Source organism: Homarus americanus, unplaced genomic scaffold (assembly GCF_018991925.1).
Source record: "Homarus americanus isolate GMGI-L3 unplaced genomic scaffold, GMGI_Hamer_2.0 scaffold56009, whole genome shotgun sequence".
Classification (NCBI taxonomy): domain Eukaryota; kingdom Metazoa; phylum Arthropoda; class Malacostraca; order Decapoda; family Nephropidae; genus Homarus; species Homarus americanus.
In genome coordinates, this window is record NW_024739542.1 from 4198666 (window position 1) to 4225443 (window position 26778).

The 26778-nt window shown below is 40.5% G+C and overlaps 1 protein-coding gene and 1 long non-coding RNA gene across 2 annotated transcripts in view; one reads left to right on the forward strand and one right to left on the reverse strand.

Annotated features, from left to right (window-relative positions):
- LOC121874884 overlaps positions 1 to 26363 on the reverse strand; it is a 113881-nt gene extending 87518 nt beyond the window's left edge. The window contains exon 1 of the mRNA XM_042379204.1: positions 25498 to 26363. Coding sequence (XP_042235138.1) covers positions 25498 to 25552 — 55 coding nt within the window. The 5' untranslated portion in view covers positions 25553 to 26363. The remainder of the gene's footprint in view (positions 1 to 25497) is intronic.
- The window catches only part of LOC121874886, a 97006-nt gene that overhangs the window by 44331 nt on the left and 25897 nt on the right, over positions 1 to 26778 (forward strand). The gene's annotated exons all lie outside the window — the stretch shown is intronic.

Sequence of the window (26778 nt, forward strand, 5' to 3'; positions counted from 1 at the left end):
TTTAGTCATTCGGGGGTCGACACTGCTTCAGTTTAGGAGGGAGCGAACTTTTGATCCCGGGTGTACGTTAAGTTATTTTCAGATGATGAGACAAGGCCTTGTGTGGCTCAGAACCCTCCCGGAAGAGGCATCTAGAGGCATCTCAGGTATACAATAGTTTTACACCAAGTCCTGGGACCGAGCACAGAGGCCTGAGATGAGTGTTTGTGAGGGTTGTATAATAATCTTTCACAGAGTTATTTTAGATCATTAGCGATGGCCTTGGCCAGAGCTTATTTGCTTTGGCCTAGCCATTGTGCTGCGGTAACATGTGGTGGGTTTCACAATGAGCCTTGGCCTCTTTTTTTTTTTTATTTTGGTGCATGAGGTCAGGTTGAGAAAGTAGTTGTTCCATTTTGTTGGGTTGAATTAGTTTGGAAAAATCATGTTACTTTTGGTGTTCATTTCTTTCTTCTGCTTAATATGACTTCCTAAACGGGAGAGATATCGTGTGTATATACGAGGGATGATTCAATTATCGTATTCCATTTAATAGTGTATGTATGTGCGTGTGTGTGTGTATGTATGTATGTATGTATGTATATATTGACAGGCGAGTTTGTCGGTCTGGGATAGTCATTTATCTAATTGGAAACCAGTTAAAAAGTCAAAGCCAAAGGGATTAACCATGATACCTGCAGGATCTCCATAATCGGCTGGGTAAACTTAATGAAACTTGCCAGGTATGTTTTGGATGTCGGCCTACAAAGAACCTCCTGAATGTTATTGAAACTACGAGTAGAAGTCAAGAGGTCAAGGTCACATCTTTAATGCCACAAACCTTGACGTATGAATGTAGAGTTTAAGTTTACATCTGTTTTGAACATTATTATATTGAAAACATTTGAGAGGTGGGTGGCTCAGTACTCGATTACAAAGGTAAAAAAAAAACGTATTTGATTTTTGAGATATTATGGGTCATGGGGAAGGTCAAAGTTCATAGGTCAGTAGGATTCTTGCCCCCTTGGGAGAACAACACGCAAACCTGTTGTCTGAATAATGAGTTCTGGTTAAAACTTTTTCCTCTTGAGAATATTTGATTGTTTACTGTACTTCGTATTTTTCCCCCGTTTGTACTCGAAGTCTTTGTCGGTGCTAATTTTATCTTTTTTTTCCCGTCGTTCTATTTTACAACAAAAAAATTTTCCTCCAGAATTAAAATGTGAGATATTTCCCTTCAGTTCTGTCTATTTGAGAATATTATTGAATACTCTCTCTCTCTCTCTCTCTCTCTCTCTCTCTCTCTCTCTCTCTCTCTCATCTCTTTGTCTATCTCACTATCTCTTAACTCATCCTTGAATGGTGCAGAGAAACGTATCGCATCTTTCTCTTCTCGGGTAAAAGAAAGTCTGTGATTTATGGCTTCAAGTCCTGGCAAATTTTTCTCTTTAAAGGCTCATACGTCATATTGTTGTCCTATTTGTTTCCTGCGGGGCCAAGAGTGCGTGCGTGGGTGCGTGCGTGCGTGGGTGCGTGCGTGCGTGCGTGCTTTCGTACGTGCCCTCATGATTCTTAAACTATTTTTTTTTTAGAAATGGTTTTTAATCTCTCTGTTTCTCCACCGTAACCCACAAGGCAAAAACATTTCACCAACTAAAAACCAAATGATCGTTTATCCACTAGATATATATTCTTCACTGGACTAAATAATATTTTTCTTCCTCTCAACAGGTTTATATTATTCCAGCTAAATATCACAAAGTTGAATACAAATCTTGAAGTATCTTGCGGGAAAGAACTCTCATCTCTCTAGAAAGAAAATAGCATACAATGGTTCCTAGTGCTATTTTTTTTCTCGATATTTAGTAAATGTCTCGATTAATGTGATTGGGTTCTAGCTAGTGAATTCTGTTGGCTTTTTTTTTCATTATAACAATGTGGAAAAAAAACCCTACGTAATGCAAAGGAAAGACATGGAATGAATGAAAGTAAGAAAAATCCTTCGTCCTCTCTCTCTCTCTCTCTCTCTCTCTCTCTCTCTCTCTCTCTCTCTCTCTTTACCAACATACTCGGGTCGATAAGTAGATGCCAGATATTCCCAAGTGTATTGAGGAGGAAATTTTGTCCACAACTCTTCGTAAGAAATTAAAACGAGGATGCTACTTATTAACCCTGGTAGTTGAAGCCTCTAACCTAACCTAAACCTAACCTAACCTAACCTAACCTAACCTAACTGCATGTGTTGGGTTATGTCTGGGTGTGAGTTTATTATTATCTAGTGCCGTTTGTTTATAAATATGAGAGAGAGAGAGAGAGAGAGAGAGAGAGAGAGAGAGAGAGAGAGAGAGAGAGTCCACATGAAAGACGAAGTTACTTGAAAACCGGATATTAATCTATTCAAAAACAGTCAAGCGTCTAAAGGCACACACACACACACATAACTTCTGCTCTCAACCACCGGCCACCAAACCCTCTTAAATGAAGCAAATCAGTAGCCTTCAATAGACCCAAGAGGAGTCCCGGGCACTAACACGCAGCCAGGGTTTAAAGGCCAGACCCCAGACGCTCGTAAAACTTGACGAGTTTCAACATAAATAGATCTGAATCAAGTCCCTGTAGGAGGAGGAGGAGGAGGAGGAGGAGGAAAAGAACGAGGTGGAGGAGGAACTCTGACCCTTCAACCCCACCTTTCTCCCCCAACCCACCCCACCCAACCCCACCCCTCTAAACCACGGTGGGTCGTCTTTCACTGCTGGGAGATGTTCCAAAGTGTTGTATATATATTATGCAGGTTTAAAGTATGTTTTTCCCCCCCATACCCTGGTACTGATTCCACTAGATGCTGATTACCTCTTGGCCTGAGTAAGGTGAGGTTCTTATCCAGTGGTTGATGGTGTGTGTGTGTGTGTGTGGTGTGTGTGTGTGTGTGTGTGTGTGTGTGTGTGTGTGTGTGTGTGTGTGTGTGTGTGTGTGTGTGTGTGTGTGTGTGTGTGTGTGTGTGTGTGTGTGTGTGTGTGTGTGTGTGTGTGTGTGTGGCAGTGATAATGATTGCGTGTATACTATTACGGGTCGTTTATTACACCGGTTGTAATATTATTCCTTGATGTATTGGTTATTGCATAATGCCAGACAGTTCCCTCACCACCACCACCAACAGACAGTTCCTCACCACCACCACCAGACAGTTCCCTCACCACCACCACCACCAGACAGTTCCCTCACCACCACCACCACCGGACAGTTCCTCACCACCACCACCACCACCACAGACAGTACCCACCACCACCACCACCACCACCACCAGATAGTTCCCCACCACCACCACCACCACCAGATAGTTCCCTCACCACCACCACCACCAGATAGTTCCCTCACCACCACCACCACCAGATAGATAGTCCCCACCACCACCACCAGACAGTTCCTCCCACCACCACCACCACCAGATAGTTCCTCACCACCACCACCACCAGATAGTTCCCTCACCACCACCACCAGATAGTTCCCTCACCACCACCACCACCAGACAGTTCCCTCTCCACCACCACCACCACCAGATAGTTCCCTCACCACCACCACCACCAGATAGTTCCCCACCACCACCACCACCAGATAGATCCCTCATCACCACCAGACAGTTCCCTCACCACCACCACCACCAGACAGTTCCCTCACCACCACCACCACCAGATAGTTCCTCACCACCACCACCACCACCAGATAGTTCCCTCACCACCACCACCACCAGACAGTTCCCTCACCACCACCACCAGACAGTTCCTCCACCACCACCACCACCAGACAGACAGTTCCCCACCACCACCACCACCACCAGAGTTCCCTCACCACCACCAACAGACAGTTCCCTCACCACCACCACCACCAGACAGTTCCCTCACACCACCACCACCAGACAGACACCTCACCACCACCACCACCAGACAGACAGTTCCTCACCACCACCACCAGACAGTTCCCTCACCACCACCACCACACCAGAGTTCCCACCACCACCCAACAGACAGTTCCCCACCACCACCACCACACACCACCAGACCTCACCACCACCAGACAGTTCCTCACCACCACCAACAGACAGTTCCCTCACCACCACCACCACCAGACAGTTCCCCACCACCACCAACAGACAGTTCCTCACCACCACCACCACTACCACCAGACAGTCAGTTCCTCACCACTACCACCAGACCACCACTACCACCAGACAGTTCCCTCACCACCACCACCACCAGACAGTTCCCTCACCACCACCAACAGACAGTTCCCTCACCACCACCACCACCACCACCAGACAGTTCCCGACTTACGTGAAGTGACCAGGTTAACGTACTTAAATTTCCTGTTAATTCTACCTACAGTTAGTGCATTAAAGGAAAAAATACTCGAAATAATAAAAGACTAAAAATTATCTCGGATTACTAACTTGGCTTCTTGCTTGTTTGTATAAATGGTCTCATTGGTCCTTAACTCTATAGACGAAGTAGATTACATAGTTATAGTCCTTCTGTTGTATATGGATGCCCGAGTGCATGAAATGTATCACAGTTTACTCTTCACATTCATAAACTAGACTTGTCTATTTGTACTGGTAGATGTGTTTCTTAGTTAATGTTACTTAGTTCAGTGGAAAAAGTTATTTGACGTCGCCTCCTCTCATTGTCAACAGGATATGAGATTTTTGTTAAATCATACTGTAGTAATTCTTCCATTGTTGTCTTGTGTAGCAAGTGACATTCAAGTACGTACCCGATGACGCAACTTGGTGTATCAGATAACAACAGTGGCCCTTATCTCATATTATTTAGTTAACACAGACACGTTGTTGAAGTACTCATGAATATTCAGTTCTCAGCGGGTCTTCCACTCACTAGTTCTTCATAAGCGGTTTCATATTTACTAAACTCTCGCTTAAAAAAATTGTGAATAAGAAAATGTCAACATCAAAGTGGCCGTAACAGAAGCGCCGCGTCAGCTGACTTGAATAGTATAATGGGAAGGATGCAGGCGGCTCCATCACATACAGGAACCTGACAATGGTCTGGTGGTGAGGAGCTTCAGTATACAGGCAGCCCTCTACCTCTCCTCTCCTCTCCTCTCCCTCACCCTCTCCCTCACCCTCTCCCTCACCCTCATCCTCTCCCTCTCCCTCCTCCTCTCCCTCTCTCCCCTCACCCTCTCCTCTCCCACTCACCTCTCCCCTCTCTCACCCTCCTCCTCTCCTCACCCCTCACCCTCTCCCTCACCCTCCTCCTCTCCCTCACCATCACTACCTGTAGATGCCGCTATATTCTCAGAACCATTACAGTATCATATAACAACTAAGGAAAAATGAAGATCATATATAGTATTTACATAATTATTACAGGTATTTTTTTTTGTAATATAAGACAATATTCCTTACCTGGTCACCCCTAAGCATCAGTACAGATATTATAAGGGGAATACTAAGGTTTCCCTACACTAGGATACAGTAGGGTCGAGGCTATACTCTCTCCACATATTTCTTTTACATTTTGTGTACCAGATGTTCTTCAGACATTAGAGGCTTTTATGTATAAACAAGAAAGTAACTGGATAAAAGGTATAGTCGTGTGCCTCCGTTCCCCCCCGGGTGTGGTGTTGATATTTCTTGTCTCTGTTTAAGAAAATAAATAAATAAAATATGAAGAACTCAGAAGGGGCAATTTTGTGCAGCGTGAAAGATGATTGTCTCGTGTGTGTGTGGGAGGGGTGTGTGTGTTTGTTTGCTTGTGTATGTGTGGGTGGGTGTGTGGGATGGGTTGGTATTTTCATGTGTGTGTGTGGGTGGGTGTTTGCGTGTGTATTAATTATATATTCCACCGACGTTTGTAACAAGTTTAACATGAAGTTATTTGAACATTAAGTCCTTACAACTGAATCAATAAACATTACTATCTCTTGATGTTAACAGTAATGACGGCTAAGGAAGGCATCGTTCATGTCGTCTATGTTTTATAATGAACAACTTTAAGGGAAATTGTTTAATATTTTGTCACGTATTAGATATTCTAGTCAACAGTTTAAGATTACTCAGAACTTCCAAGGAATACTAAAAATTCCTCTCGTGAACAAAGTAATGTGTTCCCAGTGAATTTATGTATCAGATAAGTAATAGTTAGTAATTTTCAGATATTGGAAGGGTAGTTAAGCATGCATCAACGGTTATTTGCTTATTAGTAATCATTATACTAACTGGCTAGACCGGGTCATGACAAGTCGCCACTACAAGGCCAGGTCATGACAAGTCGCCAGTCCTAGGCCAGGTATAGCCAAATGCACAAGAATATAAAGTAGTGAATGACAAAATAGACACAAGAATAAGAGCTCTGTGGTGGTCCAGTATAAAGGCGCTCATAAAATACATAAGTAAGAGTCTCAGGCCTGGTGTCACTAATAAATGTGGTGTAATGATAATGGTTCACTGGCAGGAGCGTGTAAGTCACATAATGAGCACATAAGTATCACCTAAGTTGCACACATATAAGTATCAAAGTAGCACATAAGGCTAGAAGGGTCACTTAGGCAGAGACTTGCGCTGGAGAAGTCTGGGCACACACACACACACACACACACACACAGGCTGTTGAAGGAGGGAGGAGGAGAGCAGCGAGTAAATCTGAGGGAGTGAGTGCGTGGGAGTGAGTGTGTGGGAGTGAGTGTGTGGGAGTGAGTCAGGAGTAGTGAGAGTAAGTAGGGAGTGAGTGCGTGGGAGTGAGTGTGTGGGAGTGAGTGTGTGGGAGTGAGTGTTGAGAAGTAGGAGACAAACCCTTATATGTGATGTTACGTTTTATATACGTGATGCTGATCGGTTAATATATGATACTACCTATGTGTCGACAGTGATTTTTCCCGCCAAAATGTGATATAATAAACTATAATCATCAACAACTTAAGATATAAACGAGTTAAATTTCCCTCATATACCTATAAAATTTTCTAAGTGTTTCTGGTGACATAAGTTCAACTCCAGATGGCCTAGGGCACTTTCTTCACCTTTGACACGTCACTGAAAGGGCTCATAAACACAACTACCTCCCAGAATCAGTGTAAACAATGTCAATATTTGAGAGACTGTTTACACTACTGTACTTAATCTGCTTCTAACCAACAACACCACAACATTTTATCTTGTATTTTATATCTTCCTCTTTTATCATCAACTCTTAACTATTTTATTCTGTGTTTTTATCTTGTTTCAAACTTACTTTCTTCTACTTCTTTTTAAGCTTCTTAGACTCTGGGTCGGGCACCGGGCCTTTGTGTGTGTGTGTGTGTGTGTGTGTGTGTGTGTGTTACCTGGGCCTCATTAACGCCTCCTCACCTGTGTGTCCTCGTGATGAATATTGTACACGTAAGGTTGGCCTAGAATTGGCTTACCTGGGTGGCTGTGTGTCTAGTTAGTATCGACCTGGCTTACTTGAATCTCTCTCTCTCTCTCTCTCTCTCTCTCTCTCTCTCTCTTTTTTCTGATTGAGAGCTATTTCTTCCTCATGATTATCTCCAGTATTTTTGACAAGTAGGCAGAGGACAGGGCCACCTGAGAGAGGGGAAGAGCCCGCTGTGAGAGGGGAAAACCAGCTGAGAGAGGGGAAGAGCCCGCTGTGAGAGGGGAAAACCAGCTGAGAGAGGGGAAGAGCCAGCTGTGAGAGGGGAAACCAGCTAAGAGAGGGGAAGAGCCAGCTGTGAGAGGGGAAACCAGCTAAGAGAGGGGAAGAGCCAGCTGTGAGAGGGGAAACCAGCTGAGAGAGGGGAAGAGCCAGCTGTGAGAGGGGAAGAGCCAGCTGAGAGAGGGGAAGAGCCAGTCGGAGGTAATGAAAAAAAATTAAAATCCCATTCTATATTATCTAGTAGACTCGGCAATAGGTGGAGACGCCGACCTCCACTTACTACCTGAAAATCTATAGGCCTCAACCCAATTGTACCCCGGAGAGACATTGACAGCTTGTCCACCACACCACTATTATGGGAGATCGGCCTCCTATACTAGATTTCATAAGCTCTATGACCTTTTCTTCTCCAGCCACGAGGACACTGGTCTCCCATTATAAGACATCTCCCTCTTCACCACTAAGAGATCGATCTCCCATCGGTCTCCCATGTCATAATATTTTACTGTTGACCATCCTCCCTTATTTCTTTGGACTTGGAGACATCACCCCCTATCACCAGGAGACATCACCCCCTATCACCAGGAGACATCACCCCCTATCACCAGGGCATCATCACCGGAAGCATCACCCCTATCACCCAGGACATCACCAGGAAGCATCACCCCTATCACCACCCATCACTATCACCAGGAGCCATCACCTCACCATCAGAAACATCACCCCTATCACCAGACCCCTATCACCGAGAGACATCACCCCTATCACCGGGAGACATCACTCCTTCCATCACCAGGAGGAGACATCACCCCCCTATCACCAGAGACATCCCCCCCCTATCACCAGGAGACATCACCCCCTGTACCAGGAGACATCACCCCCTATCTCACAGGAGACATCACCCCTATCACCAGGAGACATCACCCCCTATCACCAGGAAACATCACCCCCATCAGGAGACATCACCATCGGAAACATCACCCCCTATCACCAGGAGACATCACCCCCATCACCAGGAAACATCACCCCTATCACCAGGAGATTGGATTTCCATGCTAGTGTCTCCCCATCTGATCTCCTCACTCTACCACTAGGAGACCGGTACACCCAGGAGGTCCCAAGAGGAACATCGGCCTCTCGTCCTACGGGTCTCCACTACCTCACACGACAGCCGGGAGATTGAACGGGGCAATTCTCACCGACTGTGGCTTTTGTGTCCAGCAGCTAGAGGTCCCCAGACGACTCGGGTGTTGGCAGAATACACGCGCATGGGGGTGGTGGAGTGGACAGAATACACGCGCATGGGGGTGGTGGAGTGACAGACGGATACAGAATACACGCGCATGGGGGGTGGAGTGGAGTGGACAGAATACACGCGCATGGGGGTGGGGGAGTGGACAGAATACACGCGCATGGGGGTGGTGGAGTGGACAGAATACACGCTCATGGGGGCTTGGTGATTGGCGTTAATTTTCTGGTTCATTCTGATGTTCACTAGTTTACTCGTTAAATTAACTCGGACTGTCTTAGCGTTAACCTATTTCAATAAAAGGATAGCAAGCCTAATTAAAAAGTAAGCTTAGTTTAACCTAACCTAATTTTAACTAAACCGTAAACCTAAATCTGTTTTGTTATTACTGTTGTTATTGTGAGTTATTATTATTATTATTATTGTTGTTACTATTATTATTATTATTATTATTATTATTATTATTATTATTATTACAACAAAATTTTTGACGTATCATTAAATAAATACTTCACTGAATAATAGAAACGTTGTTATTGTATAGTCTGGAATGAGATTAATATGGCCGGCTATTGTCCAGCTCTGAAAAGTGTACTCAGAAAGGCTTCAGAGAATAATTATTAATTTGTTAATGTACCATCTAAAATGAGATTAACATATTTCTGCTTTTACCTCAGTCAGAAAAAATAAATAAAATGTTTACCAATGGAACCGAACCGGGCTGGGTTTGGTTGGGTTGGGTTGGGTTAGGTTAAGTTAGGTTAGGTTAGGTTAGGTTAGGTTGGGTTGGATTGGATTGGGTTGGGTTGGGTTGGGTTAGGTTATTTCACACGCCTTTCTACCCTTACATCTCAACTCACTCCCTTTATTTTCCTCTTCCTTATCCCTCTTCTCTTATCCCCCCATACATCTCCCCCACCCCTCTTCCTCTTTTACCCACTACCCACTTTACTCTCTATTCTCTACACTTCCCTGTTCCCCGGTCCACATTCCTCTTCTTCCCCTCTACCCTCTTCTCTCCCTTCCTCTCCCCACCCTACACTTCTTCCTATTCCCGTGACCAAAAAAAAAAAAGTAAACAAAATCGAGACTTAGAGACTAATAAACCCCCATGAACTGAAGACCTACACATAACCTTATCAATTTCGCTGCGGGGTATAAAAAGTCACTCCATAAGTGTTAAAAGTGGTTAAATATACGTACAAGATATTCACCATACTATTTAATGGTCGTTGAGAGTTTGTTAGTGACGTAAATTGGAACTAATAAGTACTAATATTAACAGGTAATATATATGTGGTACTGAGTTTCACCTGTATAACGCTAATGTTGTTGGTAATATAGTCAAACATACTGTGGCTGGACAGGTAGGTGGAGGAGGGTATTATGGAAATGAAAACGATCAAGTGGTGGAAGGGAGGGAGGGAGTTCTATGGATCGACCAATCAGGTGGAGGGAGGGAGAGAGGACTATAGATCGACCAATCAGGTGGAGAGAGGGAGAGAGGACTATCGATCTACCAATCACATGGTGGGAGGGTGAGAGTCCTATAGATCAACCAATCACGACGGCTTTCCATGACATACCCCCAAAAAAAAAATCAGCCAATCAAGAAGAAACAAAAAAGATCCTAACGGGACGGTCCAGAGAGTTGAAACTTTGTATTTATTTTGAATTTAATACATTTAGAACACCTCCTTGGGTCTGTAAAACGTAATATTAATATGCGAGGAGGATGAGGGAACAGTATACCTGCTTTAAGGGGAGGTAACATTCCGCTAACTCGTTGTAACACAGTCGATGAGGTGCGTGTGGATGGATGAGGTGCGTGTGGATGGATGTGTGTGTGTGTGTGTGGATGTGTGTCCTCTGTAGCTGCCCCTGGTCCAAGGGTTTGTTTACGGTACACCGGGTTCGTGGCTCGTCTAGCAGCCGTCCGGTGAAGTTAGTGGTGAGAGAGAAAGAGTGAGAGTGAGAGACGGAGGGAAATAGAGAGGATGAAAGAGAGAGAGAGAAAGAGAGAGTGTAAGAGAACAAAGAAAAAAAAGAGAGATATATGTTGATATTCAAACACTTCAATAATAAACACAACTGTTCTTGACCACAACAACACCAAACAGCTGCTCCTCACCTCGCTCTTCAGTCTACCGTAATTGTGACATAACCAGAAACAAAAAAAAGTCAGGTGTAAACATATCAAAATAATTAAGTTAACATCAATATCATTCAGTCAACTAGGGGTGTCAAATCTACAGGTGACATAAACTAGGGGTGTTTAATCATTAAACACCCCTAGTTTATATCACCTGAAGATTAGACACCCCTAGTTTATATCACCTGGAAGATAGACACCCTAGTTTATGTCACCGAAGATTAGACACCTAGTTTATGTCACCCAGATTAGACACTTTAGTTTATATCACTTGTAGATTAAACTTTAATTCACAGTGATAGGTGTCTAATTAGGTGATAGGAACTAGGGGTGCTTTGGTGATTAGACACCCCTAGTTTATATCACTTGTAGATTAGACACCCCTAGTTTATGTCACCTGAAGATTAGACACCCCTAGTTTATGTCACCTGAAGATTAGACACCCTTAGTTTATGTCACCTGAAGATTAGACACCCCTAGTTTATGTCACCTGAAGATTAGACACCCTTAGTTTATATCACCTGAAGATTAGACACCCCTAGTTTATGTCACCTGAAGATTAGACACCCCTAGTTTATGTCACCTGAAGATTAGACACCCCTAGTTTATATCACCTGAAGATTAGACACCCCTAGTTTATATCACCTGAAGATTAGACACCCCTAGTTTATATCACTTGTAGATTAAAGTTTAATCTACAAGTGATATAAACTAGGGGTGTCTAATCTTCAGGTGATATAAACTAGGGGTGTTTAATCTTCAGGTAATCTCCTTTTTACTAATGTGTCTATGCAGGGAAGATGTGATATAATATTCCTCTCTTCTCTTACAGAATTCAAGTGTCAATTGATGATATTTGTGCCGTATTGTTGGGGAAATTCGTAGTGTGTGTGTGTGTGTGTGTGTGTGTGTGTGTGTGTGTGTGTGTGTGTGTGTGTGTGTGTGTGTGTTTGTGTGTGTGTGTGTGTGTGTGTGTGTCTTGTGAGATAAGCTCTTTCAGAAGTCTCCATTATTCCTCTGTTTGCATTGAACTTCCCAAACATTCCTTTTGCATCCTTTTCACATATATATACCTTTCCCCAAACTATTTAAAAACACACACACACACACACACACACACACACACACACACACACACACACACACAAGAAAAATGCCTGACCAGCCAGTGACCGTCTATTTTTGGTCCCACAGAGTTTGGCTGAAGCCTTTAAAAATTTGTCATTTTTAAGGTAAGCACCAGAGTGAGGCATTCAGGTGAGTGTTTTATCAGGTGGAGAGGGCAGGATTTCACAGAAAAATGCCTGACCAGCCAGTGACCGTCTATTTTTGGTCCCACAGAGTTTGGCTGAAGCCTTTAAAAATTTGTCATTTTTAAGGTAAGCACCAGAGTGAGGCATTCAGGTGAGTGTTTTATCAGGTGGAGAGGGCAGGATTTCACAGTCTCTCTCTCTCTCTCTCTCTCTCTCTCTCTCTGTATCATAATGTAATAATTATGTATCTCAGTCTCATTTACATGTACCGGTATTCTCTCAACAACACCCAACACACCTCTACTGTAGCCTTCAGGAAGCACAATATCACTCTCATATCCTCTCACACACTATACCTCATGTAACACTCGGTCAAATAAATTCGCAGAGATCCACCAAGTACTGCACAGGGTTTGATCTGGTAATAATGTAAAGGTAAGGGGAGATGAGGAGTGTTAGGTGGGTGGTATAAGTGACAGTACGGGTATATATCGTACTGTTACCAGATCTTTTGTCCTACCCTATATAAGTTGAGGGGTCTTCGAACTTATTTGGCCGCTGTACCTCTTCACTAATATCCTTGGAACCTCGATGTTAACCTCAGCAATTTTCTTCTATTTAATTTAATTGTAAGTAATTTTTTCTTTATTTTTACGTCTCCCCCCCTTTTTTTTTTACGTGGAGGAACATTATTGTAACTTATCTCTCTGCTGTTGATGGCGGTGGTTGTGTTAAAGACTTCTGGTGTCTGGATTCTAACTTGGGTTTCTAAGTACCAGTATGCACGATACTGCAGAGGCTATCTCGCTCACCAGGGGAAGATTGTGTTCCTTATTGATCTTAAGGTCACCAAGTCAAAGGTCAAGGTCATATTTGCATAGTTAGCCGAAAGCGAAATTTGAAGGTATTTTAAGTTAAGTAGTTCCCAAAAATCTGACACTGTGGACTCTTTTTGATCTTTTATTCATTTAATCGTATTTTTCTGCTCATACGTTCGGATAATATTTTGATGCACTTCTCAAACTTGTTAACTTGAATGTGAATAGTGAGAAGGAATCATTGTATATCAGACTTTTAACTAAACATTCATAACAAAAACATCACTCCGCTGTCGACCAAAGATGTTAACGAACATTTCAAAATCAATAAAAGAAACAAATCACCGGTAGATGAAAACATTTATATTTCAACAGTGTCAATAGAGACTGACATCCCCTTCAGCTGAGAGTGCACTCGACTGAAGGGGATGCCAGTGGGTATTGACACTGTTGAAATACAAGCTTCCCTTTACCTATGTGGGCTGTACTTACAAAAATCTTGGGAGTATTTTGTCGACTCTTTGCACACAATAACCTCGCTACCTTCCTCTCCCTTCCTGACCTGGCTGCATTTATTTTTCGATTTCTTAGAACACTGGCAGCTGTATGTATGTATGTATCATATCTCTAGGTTAGTTTTGAAACTTTTAAATTTAATCTCGCCAGGAAGGACTTACGAACAAAATATAACATTTTTCAACAATGTTTCTTAATTTTTGTAGTCTGTTTAAAAAGACAAAGAACAACAAAATCTACAAACTAATACCCACACTCACATGCAGTATATTTGTGTGTGTGTGTGAGAGAGGGAAGGATGAGCTAATTTACCCCCGGTCAACTTCCCCGGCAGAAACACGCACACACCCCTTGTCCCTCCCTTACTGCCCCCTCCCCCTGATGACCCATGGCCCCCTACCACCCCCCGACCCTTGACCTGTCCGGGGATATAACGTTAAAACTTTCGACGCACCTTCCTCCCCTTCTACTGACGCGGTAAAGTTGAGCGTCCTCTGGGGAGAGAGGGAGAGGGATGTTGTGGGCCCCTCAGCAGGACTCCTTTTCCCTGAGAGCTGCAGCATCCTTACGTGTGTTGCTCCCAGCTGGCTTAATCCTCGTCCTTATCTCACTTTTTTTTTTTTTTTTGTTAATGTGGTGGGTAATCAACACTGATCAGCTGAGCTAGTAAACAAAGCTCAGCTGATTCAAGAGAAAAACAAACATGGCGGCCAAACCAAGACAAGCTATCATGGATAATAATAATAATCACGAACCGCTTATTTCTCCACATTATTTTTACTAACATGTCATTATTTATTATACAGGTGTCAGTATAGGCAATAAACTGTAGTTACTGATAAAAACCTTAAGCTTTAAAAGAGTTTCACTGTAACATAGAACGAGTATTCATAGTATATTTATAGGACGCAAATTATATCAGTATAATTCTTCAACACAAAACCTTTTCATTTCTCCTGTTAATACTAAATATTACTGTATACGTGAAGCTTAAAATGATGATGACTCTAGTGGTTTATCATAAGTTCAACATACAGTTAATTAGTAAAATGTACAACATATTTATTGTACACATATCTCAGAGAAAACAAATGTTAGAAAATAAAATAAATAAAATTAGTGTTTTTTTTTTATATTATTCCATCCAAATAATAATAAATATTTAGCGTATAAAAGAACGATACACATATAAACTGGAGGCAAATTTAAAGGTATCGTTTTATTCGTTGCAGTAAAATACGTGGTGGTTTGTTTAGTATTTATATATACTAAAATATACAACAGGTCGAATCTCAAGGCCACCAATATTTACCTCTCTCTCTCTCTCTCTCTCTCTCTCTCTCTCTCTCTCTCTCTCTCTCTCTCTCTCTCTCTTTCTTGACCTCCCCGCCCTCAGTTCCCTCTCTTAACCCTCCCAGGCTTTTCCACCATCCACTGCTGATTCCTCTCTCTGCTTCATCCACGTACACCGGCTGCTAGATGGTGAGTTATGATCCAGCTGGTTGACTCAAACTTACCCTAATTTAATCTACTATAACTATCTGATTAAGTCTAAACACCTAACCTAACCTAACCTAACCTAACCTAACCTAACCCAACAAAAATAATGAATTTGGAGTCATGGGAAATAGCATTAGCGAGTCTTAACTTTTTATACTTTATTTTTTGTATGCAGACTGATTTTTTTTTCCATTTTTTGTTATGGGGGAGACTCATGAATTTCACAGGCCAGAATATTTAGTGAAAAGAAATACAAAAAAAAGCAAGAGTTTTTATTTGCTTTATTATTTTACCCGTTTACTAAAAAAATTTTCCCCGTGAAAGAGAAAGTTAAACCCGGAATTGAGATGCTTTTGTGTGATACGAAATTGATTTATATACAGAAAGACAAATAGATGTTTTTTGTGTATAGGAGTGTATAGAGAAATGTTTATGTAAATTTTTATGTAGAAGGTGTATAGTAAAAAGCTTAGGTAGTAGGCAGCTATCAAACAGGGAGGTACTACCGCCTGGGAAGATATTGGAAGCATAATGTGTTGTCTAATGGTAGACCCTACTGTCATATGTGACCCCAGTCCCAGGTTGCTGATCTGCCTTTCTGCCTCATTTACACACAATTGCAGGGTCTAAATTGTTTCTCTTACTTTGACTTTCTTTCTCACTATTGATTTTTTTATATTGATTTTTTTATTATTATTATTATTATTATTATTATTATTATTATTATTATTATTATTATTATTATTATTATTATTATTATTATTATTGTTGTTGTTGTTGTTGTTGTTGTTGTTGTTGTTGTTACTATTACTATTATTAATACTAATACTAATACTATTTTTATTATTATTATTATTATTATTATTATTATTATTATTATTATTATTATTATTATTATTATTATTATTTTTAATAATATTATTAATATTATTAATATTTTTATTATTATTATTATTATTATTATTATTATTATTATTATTATTATTATTATTATTGGTATCGTTAGTGTTAGTGTTGTTATTGTTATTGTTATTGTTATTATTATTATTATTATTTTTATTTTTATTTTTATTTTTATTTTTATTGCCTCCCAGGCCCCGATGTGGGTGAGTGACCTGTGCCCGGGTGGGCTAAACCCTGTAACGTATCGGTGTGTACTAGTGTTTTTGTGATTTAATAGTGGCTTGTTTAAGGAAATATTGGAGTAATTGCATAGGTATGTATGTATGTATGTACCAATCATATTATATGACCCACAAGTAGATGCCGGATATTGCCAAGTGTTCGAGGAATTTTGTCTGTAACTGTACACACACACACACACGCGGGTAAGAATGCCTTGTATTATTCTACAGGAGTTCATTAGAAATTACACAGCGTTTTATTGGTGATTTCTTGGTGACTTGTGGGTGATATCTGGGGAATTTCTAGGGGAATTTCTGAGGGTTTTCTAGGGAATTTCCGGAGGTATTTCTGGGGAATTTCTGGGATGTTGCTGGGTGACTTCTGAGGTATTCCTGGGTGATTTCTATGCGATATCTAAGCGATTTCTGTCTTTAGTTACCCCATTGACTATCTTGCCTGACACAATTGATGGATTTCTCTTACTTTTTTCCACGCATGACAGATTCTGTTTTTCAAGGACGACTGAACGCGACCAGTGACTAAATCTGAGCCGTCCGTGTTTGACTTAAAAAACGTACAAACCATTTTACTTCCCAATTTCCTTTTTATTTGAGAGTTCGTTCAATAAAAATTTGTTGACTCCCTCTCCTGCCCACCCCTCCCCTCTTCCCCCCCTCTCTTCTTCCCTCTCTCCCCACCCCTCCCCTCCCCTACCCTCACCTCTACCCCTCCTCAACCTCCTTCTCTTCCCAACTAGTCTGACTACGAAGAAAAAAATTATATACTGGTCTTATTGTGTATATGTATTTTTTGGTACACAGTTATTCATTTACCTTCTATATTTTTTTTTTGCTTTAGTCTTCAGTCATATATATTTTTTTTCATATCTTCCATTTATTCATTTATTGTTTATTTATTTTTTTACTTTCTTATTGATGAAGGTCGTCTTACCAGCTACTACACCTTATTGGGTTATAGGCTCCAGGCAACGCTCATGTATTGGTTAAAATAAAAAAAATAAAAAAATAAATTCTTGTTTTAGCCTTTAGCGCCGTCAGTATTCTGTTCATCATAGTCTTGTTCTGGTTAAGAGGTATCTATTTATCTGTCTGTCTGTCTGTCTGTCTGTGTCGGTGTCTGTGTCTGTCTGTCGGTCTGTCTGTCTCCGCAGTAAACATCAAAACAACAAGGTCGTGGTGGTGGCTGTAAGAAATAATATTTTTTTTTTCCTTCAAGAAATAATCTGATTACAGGTGTGTGAATTGACATGAAAGTTACACAATATACCTTTATTAGGGTTAGGTTAGGTTATGTTATGTCAGGTTGGGTTATGTTAGGTTGGGTTAGGTTAGGATTTGATGTTGTCCGTAATGTCCTTACCAGAAGTTTTATTGATGTAGGAAGTATTTTAGTGTGTGTGTGTGTGTGTGTGTGTGTATATGTAAACATGATTAAATATACACAGTCAAGGTGAACTAAAGTTGAACTCCCACGTAAAGGAGTTTGCCTTATAAAAACTCAATACCTACTGATGACTGCTAAAAAGTTACCTTGTATTAAACCATTAACTAGAAAATTGCCCAGAGTAAGATGGTGATATTACAGGGGCGTATACTGTAGGTCATCAAGCCTTCAGCGGGCCTCCTGACGACTGTCCATTCACGATAAGAAAAATATGAGGTATAGTTCTAGTTAAGAGGCGCCCATTAATTACTTAAGACAAAAATATAAGGCCTTTAGGATATGTCAGAGGATATATAATAGAGAATATATTACAGAACATATGCCAAGTGCTTCTTGAGTATGACCTCTCTATAGCGTCATACTTCTTAATGCGCTTACACAACTAAGGTCTTTAAGCGAGTGACAAGGTTAGTAATTAAACTCTTATATCAAGAATAAAAAAAAAATTATGAGCTAAAATTCTATTGTGTACTCCCTTAAGTTATTGATTCATTTGAAGAAAAAACCAAAGTTAGGAAAGTAGATTTTTAAGTGTCAATATTGTTAGTCAGAAAATAAAAATGTGTATATACATGTAATTATATAACTGTCTATATACCAATATTTTATATACATTACCTAAATGTATACCTCATTGTTTTAATATAATAGTTGATGGTTCATTATTTTTCTAATGAACTTCGTCTATATATTTTATTTAACTTTGTTCCCAATTAACTGACAAATTTAAGCTACTAATTCCATGAACAACAGTGACAAATGTTATCATCACCAAGGGCCTCCGTCACCTGTCTCCCCCGGCCTCACTATGAACCGCTAGACCACCTGGTGTGACCCTCTTCATCCTACTGTCTGGGGATCACAACACTACACTCTGGCTTACACCTAACTGATGAACACCCTCGATACACCCAGGAGAGAGAGAGAGAGAGGTTATATCTAGTTAATGATGCAGGTGTGTAATACTGAAACAGGTGTAGGTTAAAGAAACAGATGTGTAAACTTGAAGGATGGTAAATGAGATGTGTGGAAACTCCTGGCTGGTGATTTACTTAAACTAAACACTCCAAGAACAAACTGTCCTCCTTGGATATATTATTTCAAAAAAAATATCCCAATTCACCTTTATATGATCCCATTTAACCTTATTTTACCCAATTTTTACCCATTTGACTCAATTATATCAGTAACTACGGGATTAGATGACAAGATTTACACCCCCCACCTTCCCCTCCGCCCTTCCCCTCCTCCCCCGACATAAATCATATACTTAAAAAAAAAAATCTCTACAAATTATACATCATTATATCAAGATTGTCGAATAAATCCCAACGACTCGACAGATACACTGACATCAGCCAACCCATTCGAGTCCACAGGTGAAGAAAAACAAACATCACAATTAATTCAGTGTTTCGATAAAGGGAAAATAATCCAATGTTTTTGTATTTCCACACACACACACACACACAGAGAGAGACCAAGTATACAGAGAGTTTACAGACATGCACAATACTCCTACACCTCTGGCCTACACGATACACTCACCTACACCCTTGACCACCTAACACTGTAGATGCGTTCGGGTTTGTTGACTGTGTCGGCTACGTGGACAAACATATACACGTCATTTATAACTGTGTACTAACTCATCGTTATTCCTCCCTCTCCCTCCCTCCCTTCCCCTGACTCCCTCCCTCCATCACAGAGTTTCCTGAACAAAATTAATTAAACTGTACCGTTGATTGACCTCAAATTTATGGTAATTTATATTAATTGAAGTATTTGATATATGTATATATATATCTGTGTGTGTGTGAGTGTATGTATTTGCATTTGTGTGCTTGTAAGTGGGTGTGCGTGCGCTTTAAGGATGAATTATCTATGTGTGTGTGTGTGTGTGTGTGTGTGTGTGTGTGTGTAGCATTGTGTGCTATGTATGTGCGTGCATTGATGAATTATCTATGTGTGTGTGTGTGTGTGTGTGTGTGTGTGTGTGTGTGTGTGTGTGTGTGTGTGTGTGTGTGTGTTGCATTTGTAAGTGGGTGTGCGTGCGCTTTAAGGATGAATTATGTGTGTGTGTGTGTGTGTGTGTGTGTGTGTGTGTGTGTGTGTGTGTCTACTCAATAACACACACACAAACTAAATTCAAGCATTTACTGCCACGCATCTCTCATATTGGTCAGTCAGTCAGTCAATTCAGTGAATTTCAATATTGATTCACTCACTCACTCACTTCACTCAACTCCTTGCTCACTCACACACTCTCACACACACTCTCACTCACACTCACTCACACTCACCTCACTCACACTCACTCACACACTCACACTCACTCACTCACTACATTCACTCCACTCGCTCACTCACTCACTCACCACTCACTCCTCATTCACTCACTCACTCACTCGCCCGCTCACTCACCGCCACTCACTCACTCCTCCTCACCGCTCACTCACTCACTCACTCACATTCACTCGCTCACTCACTCACTTACTCACATTCACTCACTCACTCACTCACATTCACTCACTCACTCACTCACTTACTCACATTCACTCACACACATTCACTCACTCACTCGCTCACTCAGAATTTTCTGGACTGCCCTTACTCAACTTACAGTATGTTGAGTTCCAGGTTTATATGTTTTTTTCTTCTAAAGTAAACACAAATTTCTTCAGTGCACTAAAAATTTAATCTAATATTACAGTAGCTTAGGAATTTATGCAAGTATCCAATCGACTATGAGACTGTAATAACACGTTGACTTGATATATATATCTACTGCCTGTGCTCCAGTTTCCAGAATTTTGTGATAAACAATGTAAATTCTTCTTAATTTGTGATAAGCAACGTAATTACTTTCTTTAATTTGTAATAAGGAATGTCAGTATCTTCGTAATTTGTGATAAGCAACGTGATTAGTTTCAAGTTACAGTAAGAGCTTTAGTGATTTTTATCGTTGACTAGAGAGAGGAAAGCGAACTCCGAGACATACAGGTAAGGTGGGAACTGAAATGCTAGGAGGAATCAGATAAAGTAGTGGATATCAAAACAAGCCAAGGCGACCATTCAAAAAGGTTGTTTGATAATACACTCCTATCATGTGCAGTGTATCGTGTTTCATTCTCTTCACATGTATTCGAAGCTGATTCGTAGCATGAAGGGGGGGGGGCGTCAGGTATAAAAGTTACTCGTAATCTTGCTATGGTATTTTAGCACCTCAGCGGTAAATAGAACCTTTGTCACTTATCACACATAAAAGAGTTTAGGAAAAAAGGAAAAAAAAGAAAGAAAACTCAACTAAAACAAAGTATAAAACCAATATCATATTTGTTAGAGGAAAGCAGAGATCTTCCTGTCCTCTACACCCATCTAAAATCACTCCTGTTCCTCTTCCCATGCACCCTTCATCCTCCTCTCTCCCTTTTGTTGATAAAGTTGATCCACCTGCCTCCTCCTTCAGCAACAACAGAGACGAGAGATAACACCACGAAGCACTGCATATGCATCAACAGGAACATGACAATCCAACCCTTCGGAAGATCACACCTTAATCCCTTGAGTACGGAAACCTAACTCACTCTCTGTACAGTTGAATCCTTTGCTTACGAAAACCTGACCTTCTGTGTACAATATAATCAAGCCCTTTGGTACGATAACTCAACCTCTTGTGTACAATATCATAATGCTCAAGGGAATAATTGATCATAGATAAAGGGTTAAATGTCATTGATAAGGAATTAGGTCATACTCAAGGGTGTAAATATAAAAGTGAATTAATTCATTGAACAAAGCGAGTCTAGAATAGCCATTGAATATTAACAAGATAATTAAACCCCTCAAATGATATTAGTACTGAAGATATTCCCTTAAAAATAGGGTCCTGTGAGAAGACGGACCAGCTTCTTCTAGATGAATGGTGTGGGGATGGTGTAGGATGGTAGCAGATCCCTTGTAGAGAAGGTCTTAAGTTCTGGTAAGATCACCCAGAGCCAAAATCTAAGCTCAAGCTGGGTTTAATTTGAGCTTCGTCGGGCTTAAGGTGGCGGCTCTGCTGATCCTGCCGGGGGAAAGGGATCAGTGCCGAGGAGGGTGAGTACCAGGTTGTGTGTGTGTGTGTGTGTGTGTGTGTGTGTGTGGGTGGGTGATCAGTTCTTGGTAGTGTGGGTGGACTGGGGAGACTACTGTTGATATATTGTGGTAGAGCGACACCAGACACACACACACAAAATAAAGGAAAACATCTTGACTCGTATAGATATGTCGTTTAGAATTTGATCCAGGATTGTAATCAGAATCATCGCTAGAAGTTCAGGTTTAAGGTATAGTTACATATGGGGGGAGTGTCTTGCAGGTGACACCTTAAAACTAATACTGGTTTAAATATAAAGTATACAGTTCAGGTACAGTAATTTCCAAATAGTTACAGCATCATAAATTGTGCCTTATTTTAGATACCACGTGATCATAGAATACATAAATTAAAAAAACCAAAATACTATAAATTTATAAGCTGTATAATAGTAAAAATCCACCAATACAAATAATATACAGGTAACTGATTAAAAATAGAGAAATAAGAAAAAATGCACCATAAAGGAATAAGATTTATATTATACAAAGACATAAATAATAAAGTAATATTACCAAGTCTCTTTTTATCTTTGCATTAAAAAGAAAAAAAAATGACCTCTACTGTATTTCGTAAACAAATAATTAGATATTACTGATTTTTTAACATTTGAGTCAATGTTTGTGAGTTAATGTTTGTGTATCACGCTTATGAGTCACGTTTATGAGTCAATAATGATGTAACTGAATCAAGTACTGATCAGGAATAATCTTATCGTTTTTAAGCTGTTGAACATGTTAAGCTCTTGATTATTTAAAGCTGTTGATTACTTTAAGCTGTTGATTTTTGTAAGCTGTTGATTATTTTAAGCTGATAGGTCGACGTGCTGGAGTATTATCAGTCCTGCTGCTACGGAAACAACAGTTATACCATGTACTCAACTGGTTAAGGGAGCCATTAGCACTGGGGCTTATTACAACAGGGCCCCACTAGGATTGAGTCCTATTAGATCTGGGGCCCATTAGAACTGGGGCCTATCAGATCTGGGGCTTATTAGGGCTGGGGCCTATTAAAACTGTGGTCCATATGATTGAGGCCTTCTATAACTGGGGCTAATTAGAACTATGACCCATTAAAACTTGAGCCTATTAGAACTGGAACTCATTAGAACTGGGGCTTATTAGGACCAGGATTCATCTGACTAATCACTTTTATCCCGAGCAGTAAAATACAAAGAACAAAATGACGCCATAATAGTTGGGGGAACAGATCACTTCTCAAAACAGTCGCCGGGTCATGAGTCATCGAGTGTAGTGTAGGAAACGTTTTGTAGGTCAGTAGTCGAGTTTATTCTTCACACACACACACACACACACACACACACCTTCAATCAGTGTCACTTATTCACTCCCATTACTTTATTGCATCAGACGTATTCTACCATGGTAACCCCCCTCCGACAACAAGGTTCGCAATATTCATCTGATTCACCCGTTGTCGCTTCACCGCCCCAGCGTCAGTCATCGTCTTGCGGCACGTACACGGGACAAATCAACGCTGCGATAATTATGGCGAGCCTGAGGTGGTGGTTGTGGTGGTGGGCATGGGGTGGAGGATGGGAGTGGTGGTGGTGGTAGTCAGGGAACAAAACCCACAGTTCGTCATAACAATAACTCGGGTCATTAAACATCAAACCTAAATATTTACGGTTCGACGAGAGAATTATATTTACACTGACACTAATCACAGGTTTTCAGCTCGTATCCAGGTTTAGTTTCATCTCATTAATCCTCAATCAGTAAATAATGATCGGCTTAATGTACCACATATACCAATAAAAACATATTATCTACATCTCCCTTTCCTGTAACATGAATGATATACACTTTATCATTTTGCCTTTCGTGGGTCATTTGGGTGAACAGTACAATGAGGTGCTTGATAACATCCCTCACGTCTATGACTCACTTAACATGTTGAAGTTTCAGAGATTTTTTTTTCTTCTTCACATTTGTTTGAGAGACTTCATGATATTTCAGGGATTTCTTAATTAATTTTAAGACATCCAGGAATATATTAAAAGTGGGTGGGAATGTCATTAGAGAAGGACCTGGGTGGTGTCATCGTCCTGAAATTCGTGAAAACTAAGGATCTTTTATGCATATTTCTCTCGGCATTAAGTCTGAACATAATAATAATAATAATTAATAATATTACTACTAATAATAATAATAACAACGTATTACTTTTAGAGTCTTTGTATTTAAATTTGTTTTTACGGTGTACTATTATATGACAATGCGGTTACAGTACTGAATGTGTTTATAATTGTTGTTTGCGTGTAATATTTGATATCTGCAGGTTTATGTACGTCTTTTTGTTATTAATGCAGTTTTATGTACGTCTTTTTGTTATTAATGCAGTATCATGTACGTATAAGCCTTTGTTAATACAGTTTGTGTAGTGTATTTCATTTCCTTGTTGATACATTTCTCCACTGCAGTATATGTATCTCTCCTTCTCTCCAAATAAGGTGCCGTAGAGGGCCGGGTATATAGTGAGGGAACGAGGACCACTGATACTCATAGGGTGATAAACGCTAGAGTAAGGGAGGGAGGGAGTACACTGAGCCATGGAACTGGGAGGGTAGGTATAAGGTAGGGTGATGGCCCCGGTCCTTGATAAAGTGGGTAACTTTAGATTGGGTTTCGTCAAATAGGACTCTGGTGGCCGGGAACCTCCTATAGAAATGTTGGGATAACATTGTAAGATTAGATTTTTTTTTTCCTTCGTCACAGGCAAGCAATGTCGAGATGATATATAGAGATGAGAATGGGAAGCAAGGGAGTATTTTTTTTTTTTTTTTCGTTGTATATATATTCTTTTCACTATTTTTTTTTTAGAAGAAGGGAAGGAATTTTGTTTTTCATTTTACTCTGTTTTTTCTTTGTGTTTTTTCTCATATTTTTGGGGGGCTAATTCACGAAGGTTTCAGTGTGTAATGTGGGTTTAGTTAGTGTAGAGAGTTTTGTTGTGTTAGGATAAATAATGTTAAAAAGATACAGTTGTTGATGTTTAGAGACACCTTCATGTAATCTCGTTTTCAAGAGGTGACAAGTGCCTGAGTTTGTGTGGCCTCCTGTCAACAAGTTTATGACCTCATTACATTTATTATCTTGTCTAATTAGGAAAATGTAATTATGAGGATGTCTTACCTGTTCACACTGTCCTCATTTCTCTACCAGTGTCAGGGTAATGTAATTAATAGTGCCTCCTCACCTGTTACGAGACACTGGAGCATACATCTGCCGGGATAACCTCAACACAGCGGCAAAACGTTATGAGAATGTACTGGATACTTCTACCGAGTGTCTACCACCACAGCGAGAGAATCTGTAATGATTTATCTACCAGACTGTGTGTGTGTGTGGGGGGCGTGTACAGTGTGTGTGTGTGGGAGGGGGTGTACAGTGTGTGTGTGTGTGTGTGTGTACAGTCATCAAACATTTGTATCACACGATATACTCATTGGCTTAGTTTCCAAACACTGTTTTTTCTTCTTTTTTTTTTTGCAATACTTATGAATATTTTTGATGATCCTCCTGGTGCTACACGTCTGCTGCAGCAGTATGTCCCTGTAGGTTAGTACCTGTCGATGTCCTCAGTGTTCATGTGGCCCACAGGCAAACAATAACCTGTTAGGCGAGGACCTACCTGTTAGGTGATGCAGCAGGAGAGTCAGCAACACTCTGCTGAGGAACACCATCATGAAGCTGACGACGTCCTGTGTGTTAGTAAAATATCCCTTTTCTCTCACTTTCTCAACCCTAGTAAGTTTGTGTTGTTAATCGTCAGAGAAACAGTCTTTCTTAGTTTTGCTCTTCCTCACAAAACATGTCTCAAAATCATGGAATGTTCAGCAAAATTGCCGCCTTTCCAACTTGTGACTGCGAGCGGTGCTGTGTTAAGAAAGTCGCTATGAGGAAATTGAGTTAACGCAACAATAAGTTTTCAGACGCAGAAGTTAACGGGTTAATCATTTTCTTACGTCCACCGACAATACTCACTCTTAGTAGAGTTCACAGGTCATATTACCTGTTGTAAGCCACTTTATTTCTTAAGATATAGATTGTCAACATTCTGCTGGAAATTTACTTCCTCAATACTTCACTCCTCTCAATCAATTCTGTTTTGGTCACAGCTGATACAAGTCTATAAAATTCACTGGTTATTCTGGTTACTTAAGTTAAATTCACAAGTACAGTAAATGAAAGAAAGATCTATAAACATTTAGTCCGCATAATACTTTACGTATAAAGTTTCCCAAGAATCTCTCATATAGTTTACTCTTAAGAGTACGTTATCTCTTCACCAAATTAAAACTTCATTAGATTTCTCCCATGTATGATTTTTTTTTCATTAGCTGGTGGCCACAAGGGCAGTAAGCCTTGAAGGGGGACCTGTCAACAGGTTTCTTGAGATGGAAGCCGAGGTGGCGTGGTGGTCAGCCCAGTGAGGAACAACACACGGAACACCACCTGCACGTCCGCCTCACACAGCGGCTGCCCACACACTAACTCCCGCCCTCCTACCAGTACCACTGAGTCACTGACTCACTCTTTCTGTCCAGTAGTTCACGAGACCTTTCTCTAAAGATGGTTTTACGCTCCTTGGTGCTTTCGCCCTATGAAAGTAAATCACTGCCCTAAGATATTTTATTGTATTGTTATTATATATATAGTCTTATCTGGTACTATATTGATCCGTCAGATACGGGTTTTCCTCCCATGAACGGAGAGTAGCTAACTCATTCTGATTCATTGACGATTGTGTTTCTTTCCCCCTGTAATAACGCTGTAACTGTTAATCATTATGACTGATTGTTTTCAAATTTTATTGATAGATTTCTGAAGTTTGTCCTTCAACGAGTCAGAGACATTTTTATTTCAATCACAACAAAGATCCATAAACCTTTCAATAATAACAACTGGTGTT